The sequence below is a fragment of the Drosophila navojoa genome, chromosome 2 (assembly GCF_054131105.1).
Source record: "Drosophila navojoa isolate 15081-1374.11 chromosome 2, UAZ_NAV_1.0, whole genome shotgun sequence".
NCBI lineage: Eukaryota > Metazoa > Arthropoda > Insecta > Diptera > Drosophilidae > Drosophila > Drosophila navojoa.
Genome location: NC_142890.1, coordinates 27,562,923 through 27,576,247, shown reverse-complemented (window position 1 = coordinate 27,576,247; position 13,325 = coordinate 27,562,923). Strand labels below are relative to the sequence as shown.

The 13,325-nt window shown below is 42.5% G+C and overlaps 5 protein-coding genes across 5 annotated transcripts; all 5 read left to right on the top strand.

The window, feature by feature from the left end:
* Position 1: 1 nt before the first annotated feature.
* LOC108649136 (uncharacterized) lies at positions 2–2,462 on the top strand. Its single transcript, XM_018098143.3, has 7 exons — positions 2–407; positions 476–783; positions 848–1,401; positions 1,462–1,608; positions 1,676–1,786; positions 1,880–2,037; positions 2,106–2,462. Exons 1-7 carry the CDS (start codon positions 191–193, stop codon positions 2,384–2,386), a joined length of 1,776 nt encoding a protein of 591 aa, XP_017953632.1. The 5' UTR covers positions 2–190; the 3' UTR covers positions 2,387–2,462.
* Positions 2,463–2,621: 159 nt separating this feature from the next.
* On the top strand, positions 2,622–5,095 carry LOC115561818 (uncharacterized). Its single transcript, XM_018098145.3, has 7 exons — positions 2,622–2,962; positions 3,017–3,324; positions 3,413–3,972; positions 4,028–4,174; positions 4,229–4,339; positions 4,405–4,562; positions 4,629–5,095. The coding sequence occupies exons 1-7, from the start codon at positions 2,755–2,757 to the stop codon at positions 4,907–4,909; spliced, it is 1,773 nt and encodes a 590-aa protein (XP_017953634.1). The 5' UTR covers positions 2,622–2,754; the 3' UTR covers positions 4,910–5,095.
* A 306-nt stretch (positions 5,096–5,401) lies between these two features.
* LOC108648971 (uncharacterized) lies at positions 5,402–7,822 on the top strand. The gene is made up of 7 exons (XM_018097951.3): positions 5,402–5,761; positions 5,854–6,161; positions 6,215–6,768; positions 6,824–6,970; positions 7,027–7,137; positions 7,206–7,363; positions 7,428–7,822. The coding sequence occupies exons 1-7, from the start codon at positions 5,557–5,559 to the stop codon at positions 7,712–7,714; spliced, it is 1,770 nt and encodes a 589-aa protein (XP_017953440.1). The 5' UTR covers positions 5,402–5,556; the 3' UTR covers positions 7,715–7,822.
* A 176-nt stretch (positions 7,823–7,998) lies between these two features.
* LOC108648970 (uncharacterized) lies at positions 7,999–10,414 on the top strand. Its single transcript, XM_030387602.2, has 7 exons — positions 7,999–8,388; positions 8,441–8,748; positions 8,817–9,379; positions 9,435–9,581; positions 9,646–9,756; positions 9,815–9,972; positions 10,060–10,414. The coding sequence occupies exons 1-7, from the start codon at positions 8,175–8,177 to the stop codon at positions 10,347–10,349; spliced, it is 1,791 nt and encodes a 596-aa protein (XP_030243462.2). The 5' UTR covers positions 7,999–8,174; the 3' UTR covers positions 10,350–10,414.
* Positions 10,415–10,530: 116 nt separating this feature from the next.
* Positions 10,531–12,832, top strand: LOC108648972 (uncharacterized). The gene is made up of 7 exons (XM_018097952.3): positions 10,531–10,851; positions 10,914–11,221; positions 11,275–11,843; positions 11,900–12,046; positions 12,112–12,222; positions 12,282–12,439; positions 12,499–12,832. Exons 1-7 carry the CDS (start codon positions 10,632–10,634, stop codon positions 12,780–12,782), a joined length of 1,797 nt encoding a protein of 598 aa, XP_017953441.3. The 5' UTR covers positions 10,531–10,631; the 3' UTR covers positions 12,783–12,832.
* The last annotated feature ends 493 nt before the right edge of the window (positions 12,833–13,325 follow it).

Here is a 13,325-nt window from a genome sequence, read left to right as displayed (position 1 = left end):
ACAGCATTAGGGACCAATTCACAACAAAAATATTCAGTACAACCATACGACTCAACACGAGCACATAACACTTACAGATATTAAAACCCATATACTCAAATACATAACTCATTCACATATTCAAACCCATATACTCAAATACATAATTCATACATAGACATACATAATATACAGACAATAGACGGACAAGATGCCCTGTTTCAAGCAGGAGAAGAGCCTTGAGTTCCGCTCTCGGCGGGATACCACCAATGATAGGGATCCGATGGCGCCCAAGCCGGTGCGCCCTCGCGCCATGCGATACCACGGACTCTTCGGCATGTCCATTGCAGCCCAGCATCTCATTGTGGACGAGAAATGGACGCCCAGCTCTATAACCGATCTCTATGGCAACATGGCCGAGCTGCTGAGTAAGTGACCCATCATCCATCATGCCATTTGTAAAGATATCGTGGTCTGATCTCGTGCGAGTGTCTAGAGCGGCGCGTTATCTACAAACGGCACGAGACCAGGGCCCATCGCGCCCTGCTCCTGGTGGAGAACAAGCGCGTGAAAGCCGAGTGCGCTGATGGACGCCTCAAGCTGCAGAAAATCACGGTCGGCAACAATGCGCACCAGATCCGAAACTATCTGATTATGCACAGAGATATGCAGCGGCTGTACCAGAGGATGCCCATTTATCTGGTCGCCGACAACATCAATCAACGGACCTTCGTCATGCGCAAGGAGCGCGATCGTCTGGACGCTCGATTGCAGCAGCTGAAGGAGAAATATCGAGTTTTATTGGTAATGTGTATAGCTGAATCAACAGATGGATCGTAATTCACATTCTCTATCCGAAACACAACAGATGGAGAGGTCCAGAGCGATTAATATGATTAAGTACGAGAATGAGTATGTCCTGAAGGAGGAGCTGCAATCGCGCGTGCTCCTCAAGAAGATAGAGAACTCGAATGTGCGCCTGAATGCCATCCGTACCATTAATACAACATATAAGAAAATGCGCCAGGTTCTGCTGCAGGATGAGATTTTCTATGAGCCGATTCTGCGCTCTCTCGATGGCGATATGGAGGACCAGGTGAACTTCATCAAGCACATACTCTATCTGGGCATGCCGGCCATCGCCAAGTTCAAAGTCCTGAATCGCGAGCTCTTGCAATTGTCGGAGAAGGCTCGCAAGAATCAACTAGCAAAGATTCAGATATTGAACTCGCTGAAAAAGCCAATTGTTATTGGACCCCCACAGGTCGTAGTCAGAGAGATACAGACCAATAATCCCAAGCGTTATCTGCGCCTTACCGAGAGCATGGCGATTCTCAAAGCTGAGCTCCAGAAGATTGAAAATACAATAAAAAATCTTCGATTGACCGTTTTATGTTCGCAGGCTAAGGAGATTTATCCACGGTGAGTGCTTTAAGATCCCAAGTAGGTAATCTAACAGATGTAAGAATCATTGACTTTTAGCATTAAGACTCAAATGGAAAACAATGAAAAGCTAAAACGGGAACTCGCAAAAAAGATGCAGGCCAAACAGACGCTCGAGCAAAAATTGAAATGCTCCACTCTGCTCTCGGATGTACTAGTAAACAATCTATCCGAGGAAGAAATTAAGTAAGCAGCTCCGATAGCACTTGACTTTTATATGGACATATACATAATCCATTTATCTGCCCGACAGTCGTCTAGAGCGCATTAGGGAGCTACGGCTGATGATGAAGAGTGACGATGAGTTTGAGGAGCAAAGTATCGCCCATATAAAAAGTCGAGCCGATGCCTATGTGCTAATGCGGTATGCTTTCATTATATGGGCACCTCTTTTCTGTATAATCTTACCTCACTCTCTCTCTATCTCTCTATCTCTCTATCTCTCGGTCGTCATTAGATGGACCGTTTGGAATCTGTGGGAGATCCTTCGTCATGTAGATCGCAATCCTAAACTGTACAAAAGACAATACCCAAATGAATGGTTGAAACTTCCACTTCTGAAATTCGAGCTTTTTGAAATGAGAGCCTTCCCCCCCGAACTTTTTGAGGAAGACGGTTGGCAAATGACCTAATGAGCACTTAAAGCAGAGAAATCTAATCACATTTCCCCGTTCTCCACACAGTCGATTCAATAATGCACTACCTTAAGCGTAAGGTATACAAACTAATGCAGTCATTCACTCCCGCCATGGCAGCGGCTATTCCCCAAAGTCGAGAGCGTTATCATCGCCTTTATTTGGAGACAGTTGAGCCGGTTAGAGCGTTTGATGATGACCAGCAGGATGGGCCAAAGATTGATGATCTGTTGGAGGACAGGACCCTGGCCTCCATACCGAATCGCAAACAGATCAAGGCACAGAGCGCCAGACTTATAGAGGAGGTTTCCAGGCGGGACGAATCGTAGCCGCTCGTTTTGGATTGATGTCTATAAATTTTCTAGTTTTTTACATTTCCACAAATATATTCAACGTCTAATCTTATTTTATTGCACAAAGAGGGCAATTTCGGGCAATCGATTATTATCGATTGTTCCAGGACTATTACCTTCGTTTAAGTGTAAGGATTATATTCTAGAGTGGTGGCTGTGCAGTTGCTTTCAAAATGAGGAACTTAAAAACGAATGAATATGCTCGACTACTTGAAAAAATATTCATTACAATCGCGACGCACATAACAACAACAACAAACTCTAAAACGAAAAATATTTACATATATATATAAAATTATTTTACATATATATTAAAATATTTATAAATATAAGATACATTCGAAATGCCGTGCGGTGTACGTAGTAAGAATCTATTGACCCGCCAAAGGAGGCACAGGGGTATTCTTCAACCACTGAAGCTAGCGCGTCCTCGAGACCCCAGCACGCATGGACTCCTCGGAACTGCGAACGTCACCCAGCACCAAGTCATTGACGACACCTGGACGCCCACTTCGCTAGTGGAGCAATACACCCATTTGAACAGCCTGCTGGGTAAGTAATTGTAAGCAGCTCTACGAGAGACTCAACGCCTGAGGTACACCTCAGTCGTTCGCAGCATTTACAATAAGTTCGAGAAGGAGGCAAGCCAAAAGCGCATTCGGGCGAAAGCAGCGGAATTGAGAGAAGAATGCCACGATGGGCGCTTGAAGCTGCAAAAGATATCGGGCGGCGACAGTGCCCATGAGATACGGAACATGCTGAGCAATCACAGGGCTATGCAGCGCCTCTTCCACAAGCTGCCCATAGACCAGGTGGCCGACAATATCGATCAGAGCACCTTCGCTTTGCGCAAGGAGCGAGATCGTCTACAATCTCGCCTAGAGCAGTTGAAGCGTAAATTGTATCAGTTGCAGGTTCGTATATATGTAGGACAGTCTCCACTCCTGCTCGATTCTCTCTCTCTCTGTAGTTGGCAAAAACTAATTAAGCAATTCCATATAGATAGACCGTTCCAAACTCGAGAACCGCATCAAATATGAGAATGAGTTTATTTTGGAGGAGGAAATAAAAGCGCGAGTCTTACAGAAAAAACTCGATTGCTCAACTGTGAGGTTCAGGGCGATAAAATCAATAAATACAACATACAAGAAAATGGTGCGCATCCTAGTGCACGATGAGATATTTTATGAGCCCATTTTAAATTCGCTCGATAATGACATTATGGATCAGACTAGGATGATTAAGTTTATTATTGACCTGGGCTTGCCTGCCATAGATAGATTTAAGCAGCTCAAGCGAGAGTTTCGACGGTTGGAGGAGAGGTCGCATGCCGATTTCGAAACCAAGATCAAATTTGTTGCCGAATTGCGAAAGAGACGGACTTTTGTGCCCCTGCCGGCCAAGGACATGCGGCAATCTATTAATATTCCGGAACGCGAGCGCTACATGCGCGAGACGAAAAGTATGACGGAGCTAAAGAACGAATCGGTGGCCATTGAGAAACTGATCAACGAGCTAAAATACAATACTCTTTGCGCACAGGCTAACGAGATTTATCCACGGTTCGTCTACAAAAACTTTGAGCCTTGAACCACTAAAAAACTGTCTCTGTTTCAGCGTCAAGAGTCAGATAAAGAAAAACCAACAGGTGAGCCGTCATATCGTATGCGAGCATTTGTATCGTGATGTCATGGAGGAGAAACAAATTTCTGCGAGTATGCTGCGGGGTGTATTAGTGCACAATCTGAACGAAGAGGAAATCAAGTATGTACTTCACGATTTGTTAGACATATATTGAGAATTTGATTTTCCCGACAGGCGACTTACATACATTGAAACACTGAAAAACGAATTGCAAAAAGAAAAGGAGACTCAGAAGGACACGTTGGAGTACATCCAGAATCGTGCTAGAGCTTTCATCATGATACGGTAGAGTCGACTATTTTTAGATAGCTCTCATTGCTGTTGCTCATGAATTTCTATTGCATCCGCAGCTTGTGCCTTTGGAATCTGGCAGAGATCCTGCGATCCATCGATCGCAGTCCCTATTCCACTCGTCGGCGTTATAGAACATCGTACTTGCGATTGCCTCTACTCAAATTCGAGCTGTACACAATGCTTGCGATGGCGCCTCCAATTTTCAAGGAAGACAGTTGAGTAAAGCTGAGATATTATATAAGTTGCATACTTACGTTCTCGTTTACTGTTTAATGAACAGTTGATAAGATCATGCACCTTATCAAGCGCAAGCTCTACAAGCTGGTGCAGGCCTACCAAAATGTTCCACTTCGCGACCTGAATACCAAGAAGTTTGTTGATGAGTATCACAGCCGTTACATGGATCGCATGAGACTCAGTGCCGACCGGCAGAGTAGTCAACTAATTGAGCCCAGGATAAGTTTTGACGATGATAAAGTGGACCCCACTATTTTGACACGTAAACAGATTAAGGCGAAAAGTGCAAAGACCTTGGAGGAAATCAGAGAGAGTTACGAATAAGAAGTATAATTCTATATATAAGGCATGCTGGATCTTGATGATGACAACGTCGACCGCAGTAGTCTGTACCGGACGCAGGTTAAGGCGATGAGCGCCAAGCTTGTAGAGAAGGATACCAGACACGGCTACAACTAAGACCTATAACTTTTATATTTTTCTAAAAAATATTAGATTGATGGAATATTTCATTGTTGACTTGTACTAATCAATTAACATAAATATGAACTACACAATCGAAACTAAAATGTTGTTAATTATTATATATACATAAATGATATGAGAGTAGTTATAATTCTGAAGATCTTAATGGATGAATGAAGATATATATGTACACTTTATATAAGTTATACACACAGAGGAACGGACAGATAATTCGACATAGTTATATCGAGTCATCTTGATTAAAAATATGAACCGCCACAGCTCCTTCTCTGCCATTGGTAAGTTTCTTGCTTGGCTGTGGATTTGCTTTCAAACTACATGAAAACATTCGACTACATGAGAACAAATCATTCAAATACAATCGCGACGCACATAACAACAACAACAACAGCAAACTCCAAAAAACACAAATATATTCATGTGAATAAATACATACATACATAAATATATAACTACCAATCCTATAAAGCACATACTACTCCAAAATGCCTTGCTATAAGCGGAACAGACCACCATCAAAACGCCAGTTGCGCGACAGGAAGCGGACTCTGGTGAAGCCGGTGCGTCCTCGAGATCCCAATGTGCATGGACTCTTAAGCTACTCGCACGCAGCCCAGCATCTAATATTTGACGAGAATTGGACGCCCAGCTCGATCACCGAGCAGTATACATTCATCAATAGTCTGCTGAGTAAGCGAATATGCAATATAAAATATTATAAATATATGTATATCATATTCGAGCTGATTAACTGATTCAAATATATATATTCCATGTTCCAGCTTCTCGGCTCATCTACAACAAACATGAGAAGGAGACCCTGGTGAGTCGTCTGCATCAGACGACCGAGCGCTTGAAGGAAGAATGCATGAATGGGCGGCTCAAGCTGCAGAAGATTTCGGTGGGCAACAATGCCCACGAGATACGCAACATGCTGAACAATCACAGCAGCCTACAGCGTCTCTATCAGAGGATGCCCATCCATCTGGTCGCGGACAACATCAATCAGAGCACATTTGTCATGCGCAAGGAGCGGGATCGTCTGCAGGCTCGCTTGGAGCAGCTGAAGCAAAAGCTGAATGATTTACTTGTAAGTGGTTAACTCTGAATCATTGTGGGATAATGATGCTAATTCTTAAACAGATAGAGCGTGCCATTGTGGAAAACCGCATCAAATATGAGAATGAGTTTGTCTTGGAGGAGGAACTCGTGTCTCGCATGTTGCTGAAGAAAATCGAAAACTCGACTGTGAGGTTCAGGGCGATCAAAACGATCAACACAACATATAAGAAAATGGTGCAGGTGCTGCTGCAGGACGAGATATTCTATGAGCCCATCTTGAGTTCCCTCGATGATGACATCGCTGAGCAGACGCATATGATCAAGTACATCATTTATCTGGGCCTGCCTGTCATAAGCAAGTTTAAGGTGCTCAACAAGGAGTTTCGACGCTTGGAGGAAAAGTCGCGAGTGGACTATGCGGCCAAGGTGAAGCTGCTTGCCGATTTGAAGAAGCCGCGGGTTTTCGTTCCGACCAAGGACTTGCAGGATATTGTGGGAAACTCGAGAAAGGATCGCTATTTGCGTGAAACGAAAAGCATGGTGGAACTTAGGAAAGAACTGCAGAGAATCGAGAAGATCATCAAGGAATTAAAGTTTACAACACTTTGCTCGCAAGCAAAAGAGATTTACTTACGGTTCGTCAGTAGAAAAAACATTTAATTGGGCAACTTTTTAAACGTATTTCTGCAGCGCGAAGACTCAGATGGAAAACAACAAGAATCTGACTCAGCAGATTCAGTTTGATCTAATGAGTCGGGAAATGCTCCGTAACAAACTAAAATATTCGGGTGTACTAGAAGGCGTACTGTTGAACAATCTATCCGAGGAGGAAGTAAAGTGGGTATATGATATATGAGTTATTGAATTTATTTTGAAACATCAACTGTCGATAGTCGTTTGGAATACATTCGTTCATTGAAAGCCACATTGACTGCAGACAAGGAATTCCAGCAAAGTAGTGTGGACCATATAAGAAATCGTGCGAATGCCTACGTAATGCTACGGTAAGGAAGATTCTGTAAATTTCTCAGTTGGTAATTTGGATAAAATGCAAAATCGATTTATTTTGCAGCGTTAGTCTCTGGAATCTCGTTGAAATATTGAGGCACATCGATCACAGCCCCTTTATGATTCGACGTGCCTATCCCAACTCGTATCTGAAATTGCCGCTCCTCAAATTCGAATTGTTCGACATGTTAGCGGTCAACCCACCGCTTTACGAGGAAGATGGTTGAGTATATTTACGATTTGCTTCTGCATCATGTCTATAAGTTCTTCTATTTATCTCACGCAGTTGACAAGATCATGCATTTGCTCAAGCGTAAGCTCTACAAGCTGATGAAGGGCTACGAGAAGCTCGCCGAGGCGAATAACCGCGAGACAGTGAGCAGCTTTAGAGAGAAGTACCACAAACGCTTCCTGGCCACTCGCGTATACAGCGACACACAGGGCACCGAAGGCGACATGAAGGTGGTCGACTACGATGACGGCAAAGTCTACCTGAGTGTGCCGTCACGCAAACAGATTAAGACGTGGAGCGCCAAGGTGGTAGAGGAAGCGAAAGCTCACGAAGAGTACTAGAATACTTCCTTAGGTATACCCTGTTTTTCCAATTTCACAGATTGATATTATGATTAGATTGATATTCGAATTTAATTCAATTCAACTATAAACGAATCTTACACTAAATTGTTGGTTTTATTTCCGGGGTGCACTCTCACTTGGAGGATGTATAGTGCATTTAATATTAATAAAAGTTATAAAAACTATTTTAAAAATCTATATAAAATAGTTCATATACCTTAATTTAGGGAGTGAATATAGCAAGCCATGGAAAGGTGCATGAGTTGATGAGCGTTCGTACATTGGAAAGTATTTACTTCAACACTGTAAGCATTACACAACAGTTAGGTACACTACAGAAAACACAGAAACACAAATAAAATAAATAATAAAAAAAAAATTAAAAAAATAAACAAATATACATATAAAAACTTAAGTTTATATGCATACATAAAAGCAAACCAAAGACGATATCGACATGCCTTGTTTTCAGCAGGAAAAGAGCCTTGAGTTCTGCCTGAAAAAGAAGAACAGCGGACGAGATGCCTTGATTCCCAAGGTGATGCGGGCTCGTCCCATTCGCTTTCATGGACTCTTTGGCATGGGCTATGCCAGCCAGCACTTGATTGTGGACGAGAAATGGACTCCTCAATCTCTGACCGATCAATTCAGTGGCATGGCTGGGCTGCTAAGTAAGTAAACTTCCTATCTGTAGCCAGAGTCTGACTGGAAGTATTGCTCAAGGTCGTCGCATCGTCTACAAGCGACATGAGACGAAGGCCAATCGATTGCGTCTCCTTAAGCTGAGTAAGCGTTTGAAAGCCGAATGCTTTGATGGGCATATCAAGTTGAAGAACATCTCATCCGCCAACAATCTGCATACGATACGCAACTATCTGAATGACCACATTGACATGCAGCGCCTCTACCGGCAGATGCCCATTCATCTGATTGTGGACAATATCAATCAGCGGACCTTTGTCATGCGCAAGGAGCGAGATCGTCTCGAGTTTCGCTTGGGACAGATGAAGCATGAATATAAAACTCTGTTGGTGAGTGGCATTCCGAAAAAACATCAACATCAAGTAAAATAGTTCTCTCTCAATCTACAAATCTGTAGCGTGAGCGCTGCAAACTGGAGAATCTAATGAAGTATGAGAACTTATATGTGTTGGAGGAGGAGACAGCATCTCGTATATTGATGAAGAAAATAGAAAACTCAAATGTCCGCCTGAAGGCCATTCGAAACATAAATACAACATATAGGAAAATGATACAAGTCCTGCTGCAGGATGAGATTTTTTATGAGCCCATACTGCGCTCGCTCGATGACGATATGACCGATCAGGCGCTTCTGATACGGCACATACTGTATTTGGGGATGCCGGCTATTGCCAAGTTTAAGGAACTCAATCGCGAGTTCCAAGCCTTGCAGGAGAAGGCACGAGTGAATCTCCAAAATAAGATACAGATGCTCGCCTCGCTGCAACAGCAGCAGCCAAAGGCCGTGAATCAGCGCATTGTAGTGGAGACCAAGGAGATTCCATCAGCAAATCCCAGACGATATGTGCGTCAGACGTACAGCATGGAGCGGCTGAAGATGCAGCTACAGTCCATCGAGAAGACCATCAAGGAACTGAAGCTGGTGACACTCTGCTCCCAGGCCAAGGAGATCTATCCACAGTAAAGTATATGCCCAATTACTCGGTAAGAGGTACTTTAGGCTCTGTGTCCGCAGATTCAAGGGTCAGGTGGAGAGCAATGTGCTGCTGGAGCGCAAGATCGAGCACGATAGGCAGGCTCTCAATGCGCTCAGGAGTAAGATGAATAGTTCTAGTGTGCTGGAGGGGGTTTTGATTAACAATTTGTCCGAGGAGGAGATAAAGTAAGAGCTGCTTTAACGCATACTGAAAGTGTTCATTAATGAATCAACATTTATTGCTTGTCAGCCGCCTGAATTACATTGATGCTTTAAAAGATACGTTAAAGAAGGACGAGGAATTCGCAAAGTCGAATGTGGAAAGTCTCATAGATCAATCACATGTTTACACTATGTTCCGGTAAGATTTAGATATGTACGCATCCAAGTAGTCTGATTTATGTTTGAGACTCTTTCAGCTTTAGTGTGTGGAATCTTTATGAAATTCTTCGACATGTCGATCGTAATCCTAAAACATTTCGTCCCACTTATCCGAATTCGTATCTAAAATTGCCTCTGCTAAAGTTCGAGATGTTGGACGCCTCTGCCGTGCCACCCGAGTTATTTGAAGTCGACGGTAAGTAAATTTTACGACAGTTAAATATTATGAAGGACTTTGTATTTTTTTTTTTTTTGCTATGCCTAATCTTCTGCTTGAAAACAGTCGAAATTCTTATGAATACACTCAAGCGTAAGGTGTACAAACTGATGAAGCACTATTCAGACAAAATGCTGCCATCGCTACAGAAGAGTAAACAGGCGTATCACGAACAGTTTTTGGCCACCTACGAACGACGGGAGCCCTACAATGACGAGGATCAACAAACAGGCATGACAATGGGTGGCGATCTCCTGGAAGACACCAGGGTCAATATCAATGTCCCGAACCGCAAGCAGATAAAGGCGCAGAGTGCTAGGATAGTGGAAAGCGCTATCCGACGGGAAGAATCATAACGTTCCGATCTCTTTTAAATCATTAATAAACTTCACACGCTTTCCTTACCACTTTGAAAACCAGATTTTTTTATTTATTTATATTTTACTATGCAAAAATGTAGTAGTCCCTGAATTTCAATTCTAGTTGAATTTGTATGAGTTTCTAACGCTTTAAGATTTAATTCAATTGTTAGGTACACCTCAGTAACACAATTCAAAAAAAAAAAAAAAAAAAAAAAAAAAAAAAAAAAATAAAAAAAAAAAAATAAAAAATACATTTACATAAGAAAAGAAAAAAAAATGGAACATAATTCATCTTCTGAAAGGAGGAATGGTCGTCCCTCACGGCGGATTAAGCAACCGCTCCGAGATGACATGGCCCCAAAGCCCGTGCATCCGCGTGCCGTCAGATTCCACGGGCTATTTGGTGAGAATCTCGTGCGTCAGCATTGCATAGTGGACGATCGATGGACTCCCGACTCGTTATGCAGCCAGTTTTCTGGCATGGCCGATTTGCTGGGTGTGTGAGCAATACATAAATATATATTTGTACCGAGGGCTTAGCCATTGTTTCTGCTCTAGCCCGCTTTGCGATCTTCAAGCGACACGAGATAAAAGCCAATCGACTGCGGGCCATCCAAGAGAGCAAGCGACTCAAGTCACAATGCCGCGACGGTGGCGCCAAGCTGCGGAACATTATCTCCGTGGACAATACGATTGCCGTGCGGAACCTACTGATCGCGTACAAGGACATGCAGCGTCTCTACCAAAAGATGCCCATCCATCTCGTCGCAGACAACATCAATCAGCGCACGTTTGTCCTGCGCAAGGAACGCGATCGTCTCCAGTACCGACTAAATCAGCTGAAGGTCGATTACAGGCAAAAGCTGGTGAGTCAGTGGGTATGCATTATAAAATATATAATATAATACAAAATATGCAGATGCATCGTGCGGTACTGGAAAATCATATAAAATATCAGAATGAGTTCGAGCTTGCGGAGGACGTCAAGTCACGTGAATTCATGAAAAGAGTGGAGAACTCGCAGGTGCGCTTGAAGGCGATCAAGGCCATCAACATAGCATATATGAAAATGGTGCAAGTGCTGTCCAATGATGCCATATACTATGAGCCCATACTGCGTTCCCTCAGCGACGATATGGAAGATCAGGCGACATTTATTAACCACATAATCTATCTGGGCACGCCGGCTATAGCCAGGTATAAGGAACTCAATCAGGAGTACCGCCAGCTGGACGATAAGTCTCGCAGGAACGTACAGGATCATCAGAGCAAGCTGGGATTGCTGAAGAAAACCTCTCGCGACACAATGGAGCTATTTAAACGCAAAAAGACTGGCAGGAAGCTCGACGAAGTGGTAATCCGGAATCATTACGTGCGGGAGACGCACGGCATGTTATTGCTCAAGAACGTAAACAAGGTAATCGAGAAGGTTATCAGGGATCTCAAATTTGGTACACTGTGCTCCCAAGCCAGGGAAATATATCCTCGGTAAGAGAGAGAGAGGAACCTTTAAGTATTTCGTAAGTAAACTTCTGGTTTTGCAGGATGAGGAGCGGCATTGAGTGGAACCACAAGATGTTAGAGGTCGCCGAGTTACAAGGAATAGGTCGATATAACCTTGAGGACAGAAAGACATACGCCATGGTGTTAAAATCTCTACTAGCCAATAATCTAGGCAGCGAGGAAGTCGAGTATGTTCCTCATCGAATTTACGCATCAACTTAAATAATTGCCTTATAATTGAAATGTCTTACAGGCGGCTCGAAAAAATTAAGGAGTTGAAAACGGAGTTGGCAACGGAAGAAAGCCAAGAGCAAGACACCTTGAGATATATGCAAGCTCGTGGCGATGTGTTCAATATGTTTCGGTATTTCTGTCTTTGCATACAAAAATATAATATGATTTTTTATCTAAATATGTATTCAGGTGGACCCTTTGGCATCTTTATGAAGTATTAACCAATGTAGATCGTAATCCCAGAATACTAAAACAGAAGTATCCGAATTCGTATCTGAATTTGCCTCTCCTTAAATTCGAGCTGCTTAATATGTATGCCCAGCCACCTGATCTATTCCCCGTAGACAGTAAGTTGATCAATTGGTTTGTACCACTTTTTTTTTAATTCTATTTCCATCACAAACAGTCGAAGAAATTATGAGTGTGCTCAAGCGCAAGATCTTTAAGCTGACAAAGGCCTATACATGGGAAATGGAACCGCAAATACCTAGCAGTGTAGACAAGTATCATGCAGATTATATGGAGACCTGTGATAAAGTTAAGGACTCGTCGGAAGATCAGGAGCAATCGGCTGTTCCTAACGAGGTATTATTAAAGGAGAAGACCCTGTACAACATACCGAGTCGCAAACAGATCAAGGTGCTGAGTACCAAAGTTATTGATCAAGCAATCAAAATATACAATACATAGACTACATATACTATTTATTGATCAATAAACAAAAAACAGCATACAACAGAGTTTCAAGTCTTCTGATAAATCAAATATAACCGTCACACATATATATAGGGATATGTGATATCTTTTCTTATAGCATTCCAATTTTCATTCAAATTCAATTGGATATATTTGATATTTCACTAATAATTTAGAAGTAAATTATTGTACGTTATGTGCAAGATTTTATCATACAGGTCCTTAACTCACATTATTGAATAAAATATGAGAACACAATTAAGAAAGTTCCATAGACTGCTCGACTACGAGATGTCCTGAATCCTTCGAGGGTCCTCTAATAAACCTGTTAAAAATGAGTATGCCATGGAACGGCAAGATATAGAGAACTATAGAACGGAAGAGCAACTGCTGTCCATGCCATCTAATAATTATTAAGATTAATGGACATAACTTCTTATTTGGCGTATCAATGTTTGGCATTAACAACAATACAGATTGCTTGTGCACCACGGTAGGGTAAGCCGATTTAACTTAGAGCTTTCGTATATCTGTATG